The following is a 12,038-nucleotide window of genomic DNA, read 5'->3' on the forward strand; positions in this document are numbered from 1 at the left end:
GACACAGCTGATGACAATAACATAATTAACACAGAGGGAAGGCAGGGCACAGGGAGCACATGGCATGAAACAAAAACATAAACACAGAGTCCAGAGATGTGACACCGCCACAATTATTTTCTTCTTTTGCGTTGTTTTTGTATCTTAGTAATTAGAGTTAGAAGATTTCGGGGGCCATCTATCTATATTAGTATTGTCAATAACCCTCACCCACCCCCTGAAGATTGCTGAAGATTAATAACAACAAACAACATGTCTAAAATTCAAGTAAAAGACAAAAATACCGTCCATTAGGTAATCTGAATTAAACAAATTAAGATCAAAAATTAAAAATAGCTGTAGCCTATACCTTTGGTAAGGTTTCTTAACCCTCTAACATTAAATGAGACTATGATGACTATGAGAGTTGTACTCTCAAGTGGAGCAGGTAAACAGTCAGAACAGATATTTTAAGTGGTTGGAAATACTTGGTGCCATCCACAAATTCCCTGCACGTCCGTCAACCAATCAGATTAAAGTATTCTACAACCTCGCGCTAAAAATCTGTTGTTTTTTTCATTTGAATAAAAACAACACCTTTGGTTCGCAAGCTAATAATATAGACAAATATTTGTACAGTGCATATCAAAAAGATTATTGGATGACCTGTAGAAGACGTGTGAAGACGCGGTATGTCTTATTTTAAGGAAATGCACACGTCGTTAATAAGCAAATTATCGACACGTCTCAGAGTATCTGCGCCGTGCTCGCGCAGCGTTCTGACGAGAGCGCGCAATGCTATCTTGAAGAATACTATTCGAAGAGCAAGAAGCGCCTCAGACTCTCCACGCGCTCCTGTAGCAGCAGGACAATCTGAAGATGAGCACAACGCTTACCTTCCCCGCTCTTCTCATGCTGCTCTACTGTAAGTGTATGAAGATCGCATGTCTCATTATTGTTCATGTTGTCTGTGTTCTGGACATCTTAAAAGAAAAAAAATTACTTTTTTTTCTTGATTTGAGGATTCTGAGGGGTGAGTTGGAAAACACAGTTCATAACTTTGATGGATAATTTGAATGTACATTTAGGCCTATCTGTTAAGAATTATATTTTTTATTTAATATTATTTTAATTATATTCAAGTGTTTACGTGCTGCTAACATAAAAATAGCACAGTGTTCAAAGGTTGTTATAACTGTATGTAACTATAATAATTAATAATAATTTTAACATTTTAATTACATGTTTTGTTTTATTTTATTGGTTTCTCACACTACCAGCTTTGATTTGGTTCAAATTACTCTCTCTCTCTCTCTCTCTCTCTCTCTCTCTCTCTCTCTCTCTCTCTCTCTCTCTCTGTGTGTGTGTGTGTGTGTGTGTGTGTGTGTGTTTTTTTTCAAAGAAAGATGGATGCTTTGAGAGTCTGGATAGGGTGGGTGGGGGTCTTGTAAAACACTTTGCTTACACAAACTTCTGAAACCGCATTTGAACACTTGAGATCATGAGGGTGATAAAGCCTGTGAAGAAGTTGTCCAGATCTGAACTTCACTCTGATGTGGCAGGAACCCTTTCATGACACCGATGCCCCTTGACTGACTCCTTGTGTATTGGTCTTTATCATAAAGAGATTACATTTACCCAACATACCATGAGAAATTCTTGATCCTGATCCTTCTTGAACATTGTTTAGTTTATAGAAATGTAGATCTATAGACTGGGTGTACATATCTAAATTTCTATAAACTAAACAATGTTTTGCAGATAACGTAACGTGTCATTTTTACCTGAATATTACAAAACTATAGCTTTGACCAAATTGATTGGTTTTAATTCGATAACTTCAATGTTTCAGGCCACTAAGTTCTAGTTAGGGTTGTTAAATACCTCGTGGGGTGGGCTGTGATTTTAACTCCAGTCCCTCTTCCAGCTGAAGAGGTTTTAAGTTACAGCAGCATAGTAGGTCTTTGTATCTCTCTGTAAAAAGACCCTCTGCAGACCTTTTCTCTCTATTCTCATATAACGCTCAGTTGTTTTCTACTGTCAGCTTCTCCAGAGAATGACGTATACAGATAAAGGAAAAGTGTTTTCGCTCGCTTTCCCCAGAAGTGCATGTTTTTCAGAGAGCGAGGAGGTTATCAGGGTTAGTTTGGACTGCCACCCCCCACTAAACACAGACAGACTGTGTGAGAACATCCATCCATTGCTTTAAATTCCTACACATCCCTGTTCCTGGCACCACCACCGGAGCGGGAGCTTAACGTTAGTGAGGTTTCACATTTGAGGAAAAACTCAAATCTGTTTACTGTATATTTACCTAAATATTGTGGGTTATATTAAGCTTATACCAACGACCTATGTGTCCGAATTTCAGTTTGTTATTATCAAAAACATTGCGGGGCAAACATGATGATTTCCCCATAATCTGTTTGTCTGCAGATAATGAATTTTTATAGTGTGTTACAGCTTTCAAGCGTTAATTCGTGTCTTCCTCTTCTCCAGTTCCCAGCTCAGATCCTGTTACTGTGACGACAAGCAAAGCCAAAGTGGAGGTACACGAAAACACAAGTAAGTTCATCGGTCTTCGGATAATCGGCTGGATGTGTTCAGTTATACAAAAGCTTTCAGATCGTATTGATTGGATGCTTTCGTCTGTTCTCTTGGAAAGATGCTGTCCTGTCCTGTGAGTTCAGGACAGAGAAAGAAACCAACCCACGAGTTGAATGGAAGAAAAGAGGCAAAGATGTTTCATATGTTTATTTTGATGGGGATTTTACAGGTAGACATTTCCATATTTATTGCAACCATGTACCTCATCTTCACATATGTATACTGCTTTTTAAAGAGGAAGTGTGTCATTTAAATGAGTGAAAATGAGTGAAATTTTGGCAAAAATTGGAGGTCAGAAAAAATCCATTGTGTATAAGGCATAGCCACTTATACGAACATTCTATTTGAGATGATTTATATGGCTATTATTTGATTGCTTTCCATTTTTCAGTGAATTTTAGTTTTGTACTTTCATCACATATATCTTTCTCTAAAACATTCTGACTCATCATCGCAGGTTCATTTAAGGGCCGTGCATCCATCGACGGAGCGACAATGACCCTCCGTGGTGTTACACAGAAAGACTCAGGAGTGTATCATTGCGAAGTCACAGCCCGTCAGGACAAAATCAAGCTGGGGGAGGTCACTGTAATCCTCAATGTGCTTGGTGGGAATGAAAATCTTCCTAATGATTCATTCTTGAAATTTAACTTTCATTGTTTACATGTGCGCTTGCGCCGACAATATGCCTAACTCTTAATCTTAAGCCTGTCAGTGAGCTTGTGCGATCACGTAATGCAACTCTGTCTTGCACGGACAGTGCCACCGCATGCGCCATCATGTGAGGTCCCAGAAACAGTCATGAGAGGATTTTCTGCAGAGCTCCGCTGTAAAGACAAACTGAGTGTTCCTGCTGCCACCTACAGCTGGTACAAAGACAACAAACCGCTTCACGCTGCCACTCTCCATGAAATCAACTACACCCTGGACCCCAAAACTGGGACTCTGGTTAGTGTGGTGCTATGATTCCTTTTTATCCACACCGATAAACCTTTATTTTCATTCGAATTAGTTATACATTTTAGCCTTTTCCCTAACAGCTAAGAAATGCTGCTTAAGTTTGTTTGGCTTTGATGCATTTATTACATGCAATTATGATTCATAGAGTGTTTCCTTTTCTTTGCTTCTGAACAGAAGTTCAAGGCGGTGTCAAAATCTGATGAGGGTCAGTATCGATGCGAGGCCTCGAATGGCGTGGGAGCACCCAAAAGTTGTGCAGGACAGCATATGAAGATAACTGAATGTAAGTTTTAAAGAGCCCGAATCATAAGGAATCAGTTTTACTTAATAATTTAAAATACTGTAACAAGAGTTGATTATAGCATGAAAATGCACTTTAAAAAGGTACTGTATCTGAAAAACACTTGTTGAGTTTGACTATACTGAGTTAAAAATGAAAATTATATTTCCTTATAGGTTCTTGTTTTACCACAAAGTAGACTTGTGCTTTTCAAACATTTGTAACTTGCCTCTCGGTTAGATTTTTTAAGTAAAGAAATTAATACTTTTATTCAGAATTCTTTTTTTTTTTTATCACAGCACAGCTGCTTTCAACATTGATTAAAAACTAAAATATGTCGACACCATTTTAATTTATACTTCCCAATATTACATTTATTCTGTCAACGCCATGTATCGACTTCAAAACTTTGAACGGTATTCTAGTAATTCTGTTTTTTATGGGGTCATTTTGACCACAGCAAAAGCACATTAGTCATAGTTGCTTGGATGCCAAACAAAACATGAGGTTTAAGTCAAAAGGCTGGAGCGATGGTGGAAAACCAGATCAGGTTTGCCTCAACACCCTTGACTGACATAATAACCGGACAGAGTGTAAATGAATATTTGTTCGACTTGCTCTGTTGCAGTTGAGCTGAACATGACAATAGTTATAGCCATAGAGGTGGGAGCGTTCCTGTTCCTCCTCTCATGCTGTGTTGCCATCTGTCTGTGCTGCAGAAGAGGGTGCTGTCGTTGCTGCTGCAGTGAGTACCATTTAGTCAAACACAACCTAAAGAGGCTATTTAACTTTGAACGCTAACATTAATCTCAAATTTACCAACAGAGAATAAAAGAGAGGCTAAAAACAAAGGTACGTCTTAATGCATTCTGAACTGTAAGAATGATATGTAACGGACCATTCAGAACAAAACAGTTCTTTCTTTTCACTTTTCAGCAGGACAAAGACCAACTATATCCCTCCAGATGTAAGTTTTTAATTTTCCTTTTGATAACTCAGTAGTCAAACATTACAGTAATGGTATTGTAGCTTTGTCTTTATAATACTGACTAGTCTTCATCTCTCTCCTCAGCCAAGATGCTACAAACATACACAGTCCTTTGTGTTGTGAAGAGAGTGCACATACTGGATAGCACTGTGCTAAAAGAAGTGCATTTAAGTGACCTCAAAGACTGGAGAACCATATCTTACATTACGTGCACTTGTATATGTCTATGATTTGCTCTAAAGGTCTATCAGAGGAAAAATACGCCCCCTGGTGTTGAGGTCCATCCACAACAGACCCACATTATGGTTCATGTTTCTTTTATACTACTGTAAAAAGCTTTTCAAATTTATTTTTAATACCGTGTAGTATTCTAATTGTCTCGGATCTGTTTGACTTCTCACAAATTAGAGTAGAGACCGTAAATGTTGCACTATTTCATTTTATTATTTTTCAGTCATCAAGCCACTGAGCATTGAGGCCCAACTACAGATGTGATGGTCCACTTGATTTCAGTGGAAACAAGGTCGACTTGTCTCTAGACGTCTCTCAGAATGTCCTTTAGTCATCATACAATCAGTGTTTAGCAGAAATGAATCACAAGCTTGACCTGTTTCTACGCGTTTCATTCAGAAACCTCATCTGTTGTCTAATTTAGTTTTTTTTAAAGGAATAGTTCACCCAAAATCATTTGATGTTCTATGACATTTATGAAAATATATTTTTTTTGTGCAGACCAATCCTTTTACAACGTCCGAGCATATTTAACTATTTGGTTTAGTTCATATGTGGCTCAAATCAACCAGAAGTGTTTAAAAGATAAATGTTTTGGTCTTTTGTTACATTAATTGATATGTAAAATAAAATAAATGCAAAATCCACAATCCATTGCAAAACCGATTCCTTTTTTTTTAAAACACAGATTGAATGACTGTAGCATAAACTCAAGTTAAATAATGCACCAATCAGTTTGATATTTATAGTCCATTTATTTATTAACTGGCTTCAATACAGTCAATGGTCACATCCAGAACAGTAAGACATTTCTTTAAATGTGAAATAACTTGAAAAATTGAAATTACTCTTCAATAATTGTGCACAAACACATTTTTTGTGGTTTCCATGAGCGCAGGGAGGCATAAATACGCATATAAACAATCATGTAAAAAACAAACAAAACATGAAAATTAAAAAAATGAAAAGATATATACACTTAAGAGGAAAACATATTTACATAGTATCTAATAAAACGGTACAATGCGTCGATTTTCACACTTACGAACAGTTCAAGACAACACCGTTATCTGCTGCTAGCTATTATTTTGCACAAATAATCAAATAAATACCTTTATATATTATAATGTATAGTTAATAACCACACAGAATGGGGAGTATGTTGCTGTCAGTGGGCAGCGAGGCCTCCTGCTCATCCCCGCCCCCATTGCAATGTTGACCAAAAACCAGCATGAACATTCACTCAACTTATTAGCACACACAAAACTATAGCCTCTGACTCCCATCTTTAGTGCGAAAAAACTCCAACACAGCACTTACTGACCGGGATAAAGAGGTACGTTGGACCGCAACACTAATTAATCTGAGATAAACGAGGACGAAAATGAGAATGTTGCAAATGTGTGAGGTTATAAGCGAGTCAGTTTTCCCGCTTTCTGCGCCAGCTAACTGTTAGCATCCTAAGGGGAAACTGAGCTAGCTGGAGTGCTAACAGAACTGACTGTAAGCCAGCCCTCTCACGTCCGACAAGCAGTAGGTAAACTTTATTCTGGGTAATTTAAAATATATCAGTTTCCGACGACACATGTTGTCGACGTTTATAGTTCCGTCGTATAAAACAAAGCGCGACTTTTCGTAAAAGTTAGCGCAAGCTGTCAGCGCGAGCAGATATTCAGTTCAACCAGGCGTGTCTCTCTGTCTTTCGTCAGCATAAGCTAAGCAGCTAACAAAGAGGCCAGGTATACATACATATTCCATCCGTGACTGTACCTGCCGTAGACATTATATTCCGCACGAAGCGCATAATTAAACACCGTGATGTTTCCGTCCGTTTCTTCGGGCGCACGGCTGTTTTCGGAAGTCTGTCAGCCGCCGTGACTTCGGCCAGGATTTCCGGCTGCTTTTACATCTGCCCTTCTCTTGTTTTGTTTCCGTTTCTTCCATTTCCGTTTTAACTTTCCAGAATCAAAAGTCTTGATGTGTAGCTACCCCTGAAAGTTTCAGAAGTTTTAAAAAGTCGTCTTTTACGCGCAAATTTGCGCTAATATTACGAAACCAAAAGCATTCCAACATGGCAACTGCGTTTGTATCGATTCGCGCGTCTTCCCACCCAGTCGCCGGTGGAAATTATATTAATAAAATATTGCGTTCAAATCCACACACGAAAATAATAAATGGGTTGATCAAATGGAGGGCATTTTTATTGAATAATACGTCTCTTGTGTTAAATAAGCGTGCTAATGCGGGGAAAATGCCACGGTGGGCCTGTACTCAAGAAAAGCCTCGGTGTTGCGTGAGAGTTTATTGGACTTCAGAGACTTCTTAGACCGCAAGAGTGCGTTAATCTGAAAATTTTGTGACTTTGCAGCATATAATATGTTTTGGATGACTTTGTTTTTATGAAAATGTTAAACGTAATATAAAATAAGATTTTTTTTATTTTATTTTGAAGTATATAATTGGGTAACACTTTGCGATAAGGCAGTTTTTGTTACCACGAACTAACACTGAACAATACTACTGCAGCATTTATTAATTTTAGTTACTGTTCAGCATTTACTAATACATTTTACAAATCAAATGCCAATGCAGTGTGAACTAACAAGTACAAACTATATATATATATATATATATATATATATAAATTTATTCACTTTGTAGTTGGACAAGGAGTTGAAGGGATGTCTAAAAGTGAGACAGAGGAGATGATTGAAATTGAGATTGATGGTCGGGAGAAACAGGAGTGTCTAGAGGAAGGGTAAGTGCGCTCGCTGTATTTCTCTTCCTTTTTCCCTTCTCTGTTTGATGTGCTTAGAGGAATCATCTCATTGAGCAACGTGTATCTTGTGCGTATGACATGATCTTTCATGTGACCAAATGTCAGGATTGAGGAGCAAACCATCACAGCAGCTGAATTGATTACCCAGGATATTGACATCAATGAGCCGATCGGTAACCTGAAGAAGTTACTGGAGCCTCGTCTTCAGGTCCCGCTGGATGGATATGACATTTGTCTGCAGGACATCCTAGTATGTATTTCTCTATTAATGTAATCTTATTTGAGTGCACTCATTATTCTTATTCATGGGATAAGCTCTTGATTTCCTGTCTCTGTTCCGTTCCTCCATTCAGTTGCATCCTGATCACAGCCTGTTCGATCAAGGAGTGAAGACAGATGGCACAGTACAGCTCAGCGTGCAGATTGTCACAAAACAGGGTAACAGTTTACAGTGATCTCATATTTCTGTTGGACAAATCTTGACTTGTCAACATGCCCTTCAGACAAATTAAGATATTTGGGTAGCTGACGTGTCATGTGGGATGACATGCTTTTGTAATTATGCACGCAGCTTTTATGAGCTGATGGATATTGAGAGACTACATGAGTATTTGCACTTTCAAAATATAATCACACCAAGGAAGAATCATATAAAACGAATTAGGGATGGCAAAAATATGAAGTATTTTTCATACTTTATATGAAGTATTTAATAAGATGAATCTCCAGTGATACGTTAATATTTTACAGCAATGATGAGACAGTGATGTCCGTTTTAGGTGAAGAGAAATTGAATATTTTGGAGATTGTGAAGCCAGTGGAGACCGTGGAGGTGGTGATTGATCCAGACGCAGCTGCTGGCGAGGAAGCTCATCTGGTGGAGGATGGACATGTGATTGCGGTGGAGCGAGGCTCCATTCCTGATGAGACTTCAGAGCAGGTGACACGCTGGGCGGCTGCACTGGAAGGGTACCGCAAGGAGCAGGTTCGACTGAACATTCCCTATGGTGAGTGCTCCATTGATATCAACACGTTTCAGAGTTAAATCTTTAATATTTAATGGATTTTTTTAGAAGAGCATAGGAACATAGGATGAGAGTTCTATATTATCACAAATAAATATTTACACATGTATCTGCATTTAAACAATACAGTTAAGAGCAATACTGTTGAAATATTATTAAGAATGACTAATTTCAATGTTATTACATGTAGTTTATTCTTGTGATGGCAAAGCTGAATTTTCAGTATCATTACTTCAGTTATAAACCATTCTAGTATTCTCATTTGGTGTTTAAGAAAAAAAAATTGTTAAAAGTTTTGGAATCCATGAGAATTTTATTTTTATTATTTTATTTTGGGGATTTTTTGCTCACTAGAAGGTTCAAAAGAACAGCATTTATATAGAATAGAAATCTTTTGTTACATTGTGGATGTCTTTACTGTCACCTTAATTTAATGTGTCTGAATTTCTTATGAAAATTTTACGTACTGTAAACTTTTGCACAGTAGTGTAAGCATTTCTTCATCGTGAATCCTGAAATGACAATAACTGTAAACAAAATCACAATTTGTTTTTTTTGTTACACCTCGCATCCACTTCACATCTGCAAAGAAGTCAGATTTTTTTTATTTTGGTTAAGAAATGAACATGTACCACACTTTGTATTATTCTATTTAAAATATTAAATTCGCAAAATGCTGCAATAGATTTTCATTGTCAGATATGTGCTTTTTTATTTCCCTCGTCAGTAGCAATATAATTTAATGAACTTTACGTCTGTCTGTCAGACCCGGTGCAGTGGACAGCAGATCAGGTGATCCACTGGGCAGTTTGGGTTATGAAAGAGTTCGGCATTGAGGAGATGGAGGTGGGTGGCATACACATTCCCGGTCGCCAGCTCTGTGGTTTTAGTCAGGAGGAGTTTCTTCAAAGAGTGCCCAGCGGAGAAATCCTGTGGAGCCACTTGGAGCTTTTACGCAAGTGTAAGTTTTGCAAAGGAAAGATAGAGTGGCGTGTGTTCACCCACAAAACTTTTTCTATCGCAATATCTTTAGCTTGTTTACAATCACTTTAATTCTCTGTGCAGATGTACTTGCCAGTCAGGATCAGGGTCAGGAAGCAACAGTCACCATTGATCAACGTGAGTATCAGTAGATCCAGAATCTTGTCTGATCTTGCAGTTGCTTCTGCTCCATTTTTATCAACAAAAGCACCTTTTGAGTACCTTCTTGAATAACACTTTTGTGTAACCTGCACATGACTTGCTTAAAGGGCAGTTTGTGTCTCTAGGCAACGCTTAAGCTTTTCGATGAAAGGAGCATGTGTTGGTCTTCTGGGTAACACAGTTTCTTGATATTCTCCAGCTGTGCAGATCATTCCTGCCCCTGTGCAGCAGGCCACACCCACAGCCATTAAGGTGATGAAGCACAACAAAACACCCCGAGCCCCCCGAATCTCAGGAGAGGAGCGCAGCTCCCCTGGCAACCGCACAGGTACACAGAAATAACCATTTGGTGTACGAGCTCTGCTTCATCAATACTATCATGTTTATTTGAAGTAAATGCATGTAAGTGGTGTAAATGTAGTTTTTAATAATACATTTAATTATTTGCAATATATTAGATAATGTCTCGTAATATGGATGATGATGATTTCAATAATAATAATTATATTTTTAAGTAAATATTTTTAAGGAAGGGCACATTAAAATGACCAAAAATGCCCCTAAAAAACAGAAATGTATCACAGAATGAGTGGCACATTAAATAATTAAAAAAAATATTATTAGAATAATTTCTGAAAGATAGAAAATAGAACACATTTATTTTAAATAGTAATATTTTACAGTACTTCAAATAAATGCACCCTTGTTGAGCATACATTGAGAATGCTCCTACTAACCCGAATATGTTTTAATGTTTACATATTAATGAGATGTTGGATGTTAATGCAATCTAATGCTGTCTTTCATTGTATGGTCTATGGTGGAACAGTATCTTCCTCTTTTGTCTTTCAAATTTAACATACTGTAGTGGTTCCCATGAATGTATTGGGAGCCGAAAACCACATACTAAGTGAAACAAGAATGATCATCTTGTATGCAAAACAGTAATAAATGCTTGTGCCGTATGTCCTCTAAGGTAACAATGGTCAGATTCAGCTGTGGCAGTTTCTCCTGGAGCTGCTGACGGATAAGGACTCTCGGGACTGCATTTCCTGGGTCGGAGAGAGGAGGCGAGTTCAAACTCAATCAGCCTGAGCTGGTAGCTCAGAAATGGGGCCAGCGCAAGAACAAGCCCACCATGAACTATGAGAAGCTAAGCAGAGCTCTCAGGTGCGAGTGCATCATTTCCCTTCTTTAGCATAGGTGCTTTTAGAGGGATGTATCTAGTACTCTATCCATTAATCCGGTCTCATCCAAACAGGTACTACTACGACGGAGACATGATCAGCAAAGTGCAGGGCAAGCGCTTTGTCTACAAATTTGTGTGCGACCTGAGGACTCTGATCGGATACAGCGCTGCAGAGCTCAACAGCCTGGTGACGGAGTGTGAACAGAAGAAACTGGCCCGGGTGCAGCTGCACGGCCTCGGCCAGCCCGTCAACACAGTCACGCTGGCCACCGCCACAGGCCAGCCCGTTACCACAGTCACCCTGGCCGCAGCAGCTTTAGAGAAAGACAGTTGAGGAGGGAGTGGCTTGTTACTCCCAGCCAATCAGGAGACGCGTTTAAGATGGGAGGAATCCGGGTTCAACATTTGACTTTGGGCAGGGTGGGAAACGGCGGGTTTGTAAGCAGATGTGCGCTTTTGTTACGAGTGTGTGTGTATGTCTGCGTGTCCCTAAAATGCTTAGAGAGCGAGTGTATGTGTGGATGTGAGAGACAAAGTATAGATGATCACGTATGAGCTTTCAGTTTTTGTACGCTTGTTCTCTGACTGCAGGGTAGCATCGGCTATATTTCCATTGTATATACTCTATGTTTTTGATAGCCACATGGGCAGTGTATTTTGATATTTTCCATTTGTAAAGGATCTTTTCTTTTTTATTTTCGAGTGTCCGATTCCCTCAAGGTGAGGTACTTTTTACTGTCCACCAGAGGGCAATAAAGAGACAGTTGGTTTTGAATTGCCCGAGTCTTGCATAATGCAGCAGTAGTCAAACACACCCTTTGGTTTTTTTTTTTTATCTCCTTTTGTGCAGCAAGCAA

At 38.7% G+C, this 12,038-nt stretch overlaps 2 protein-coding genes and 1 long non-coding RNA gene across 3 annotated transcripts; all 3 read left to right on the plus strand.

Moving 5' to 3' along the window:
• Positions 1-750: 750 nt before the first annotated feature.
• On the plus strand, positions 751-4,643 carry LOC122351291 (junctional adhesion molecule 2A-like). The gene is made up of 7 exons (XM_043248254.1): positions 751-904; positions 2,479-2,544; positions 2,645-2,755; positions 3,044-3,193; positions 3,347-3,534; positions 3,721-3,829; positions 4,455-4,643. The coding sequence occupies exons 1-7, from the start codon at positions 859-861 to the stop codon at positions 4,625-4,627; spliced, it is 843 nt and encodes a 280-aa protein (XP_043104189.1). The 5' UTR covers positions 751-858; the 3' UTR covers positions 4,628-4,643.
• A 28-nt stretch (positions 4,644-4,671) lies between these two features.
• LOC122351293 lies at positions 4,672-5,697 on the plus strand. The gene is made up of 2 exons (XR_006251728.1): positions 4,672-4,793; positions 4,899-5,697. It is a non-coding gene; the product is annotated as an uncharacterized LOC122351293 (long non-coding RNA).
• A 102-nt stretch (positions 5,698-5,799) lies between these two features.
• LOC122351452 (GA-binding protein alpha chain-like) lies at positions 5,800-11,953 on the plus strand. The gene is given in 11 exon segments (XM_043248531.1): positions 5,800-6,381; positions 7,707-7,803; positions 7,930-8,074; positions 8,178-8,262; positions 8,604-8,831; positions 9,616-9,810; positions 9,915-9,968; positions 10,192-10,320; positions 10,969-11,060; positions 11,062-11,162; positions 11,254-11,953. Coding segments are annotated over 10 exon segments (1,368 nt in total). The 5' UTR covers positions 5,800-6,381; positions 7,707-7,726; the 3' UTR covers positions 11,516-11,953.
• Positions 11,954-12,038: the final 85 nt, after the last annotated feature.

This window comes from Puntigrus tetrazona, chromosome 9, assembly GCF_018831695.1.
Source record: "Puntigrus tetrazona isolate hp1 chromosome 9, ASM1883169v1, whole genome shotgun sequence".
In the NCBI taxonomy this organism is placed as follows: Eukaryota; Metazoa; Chordata; class Actinopteri; order Cypriniformes; family Cyprinidae; genus Puntigrus; species Puntigrus tetrazona.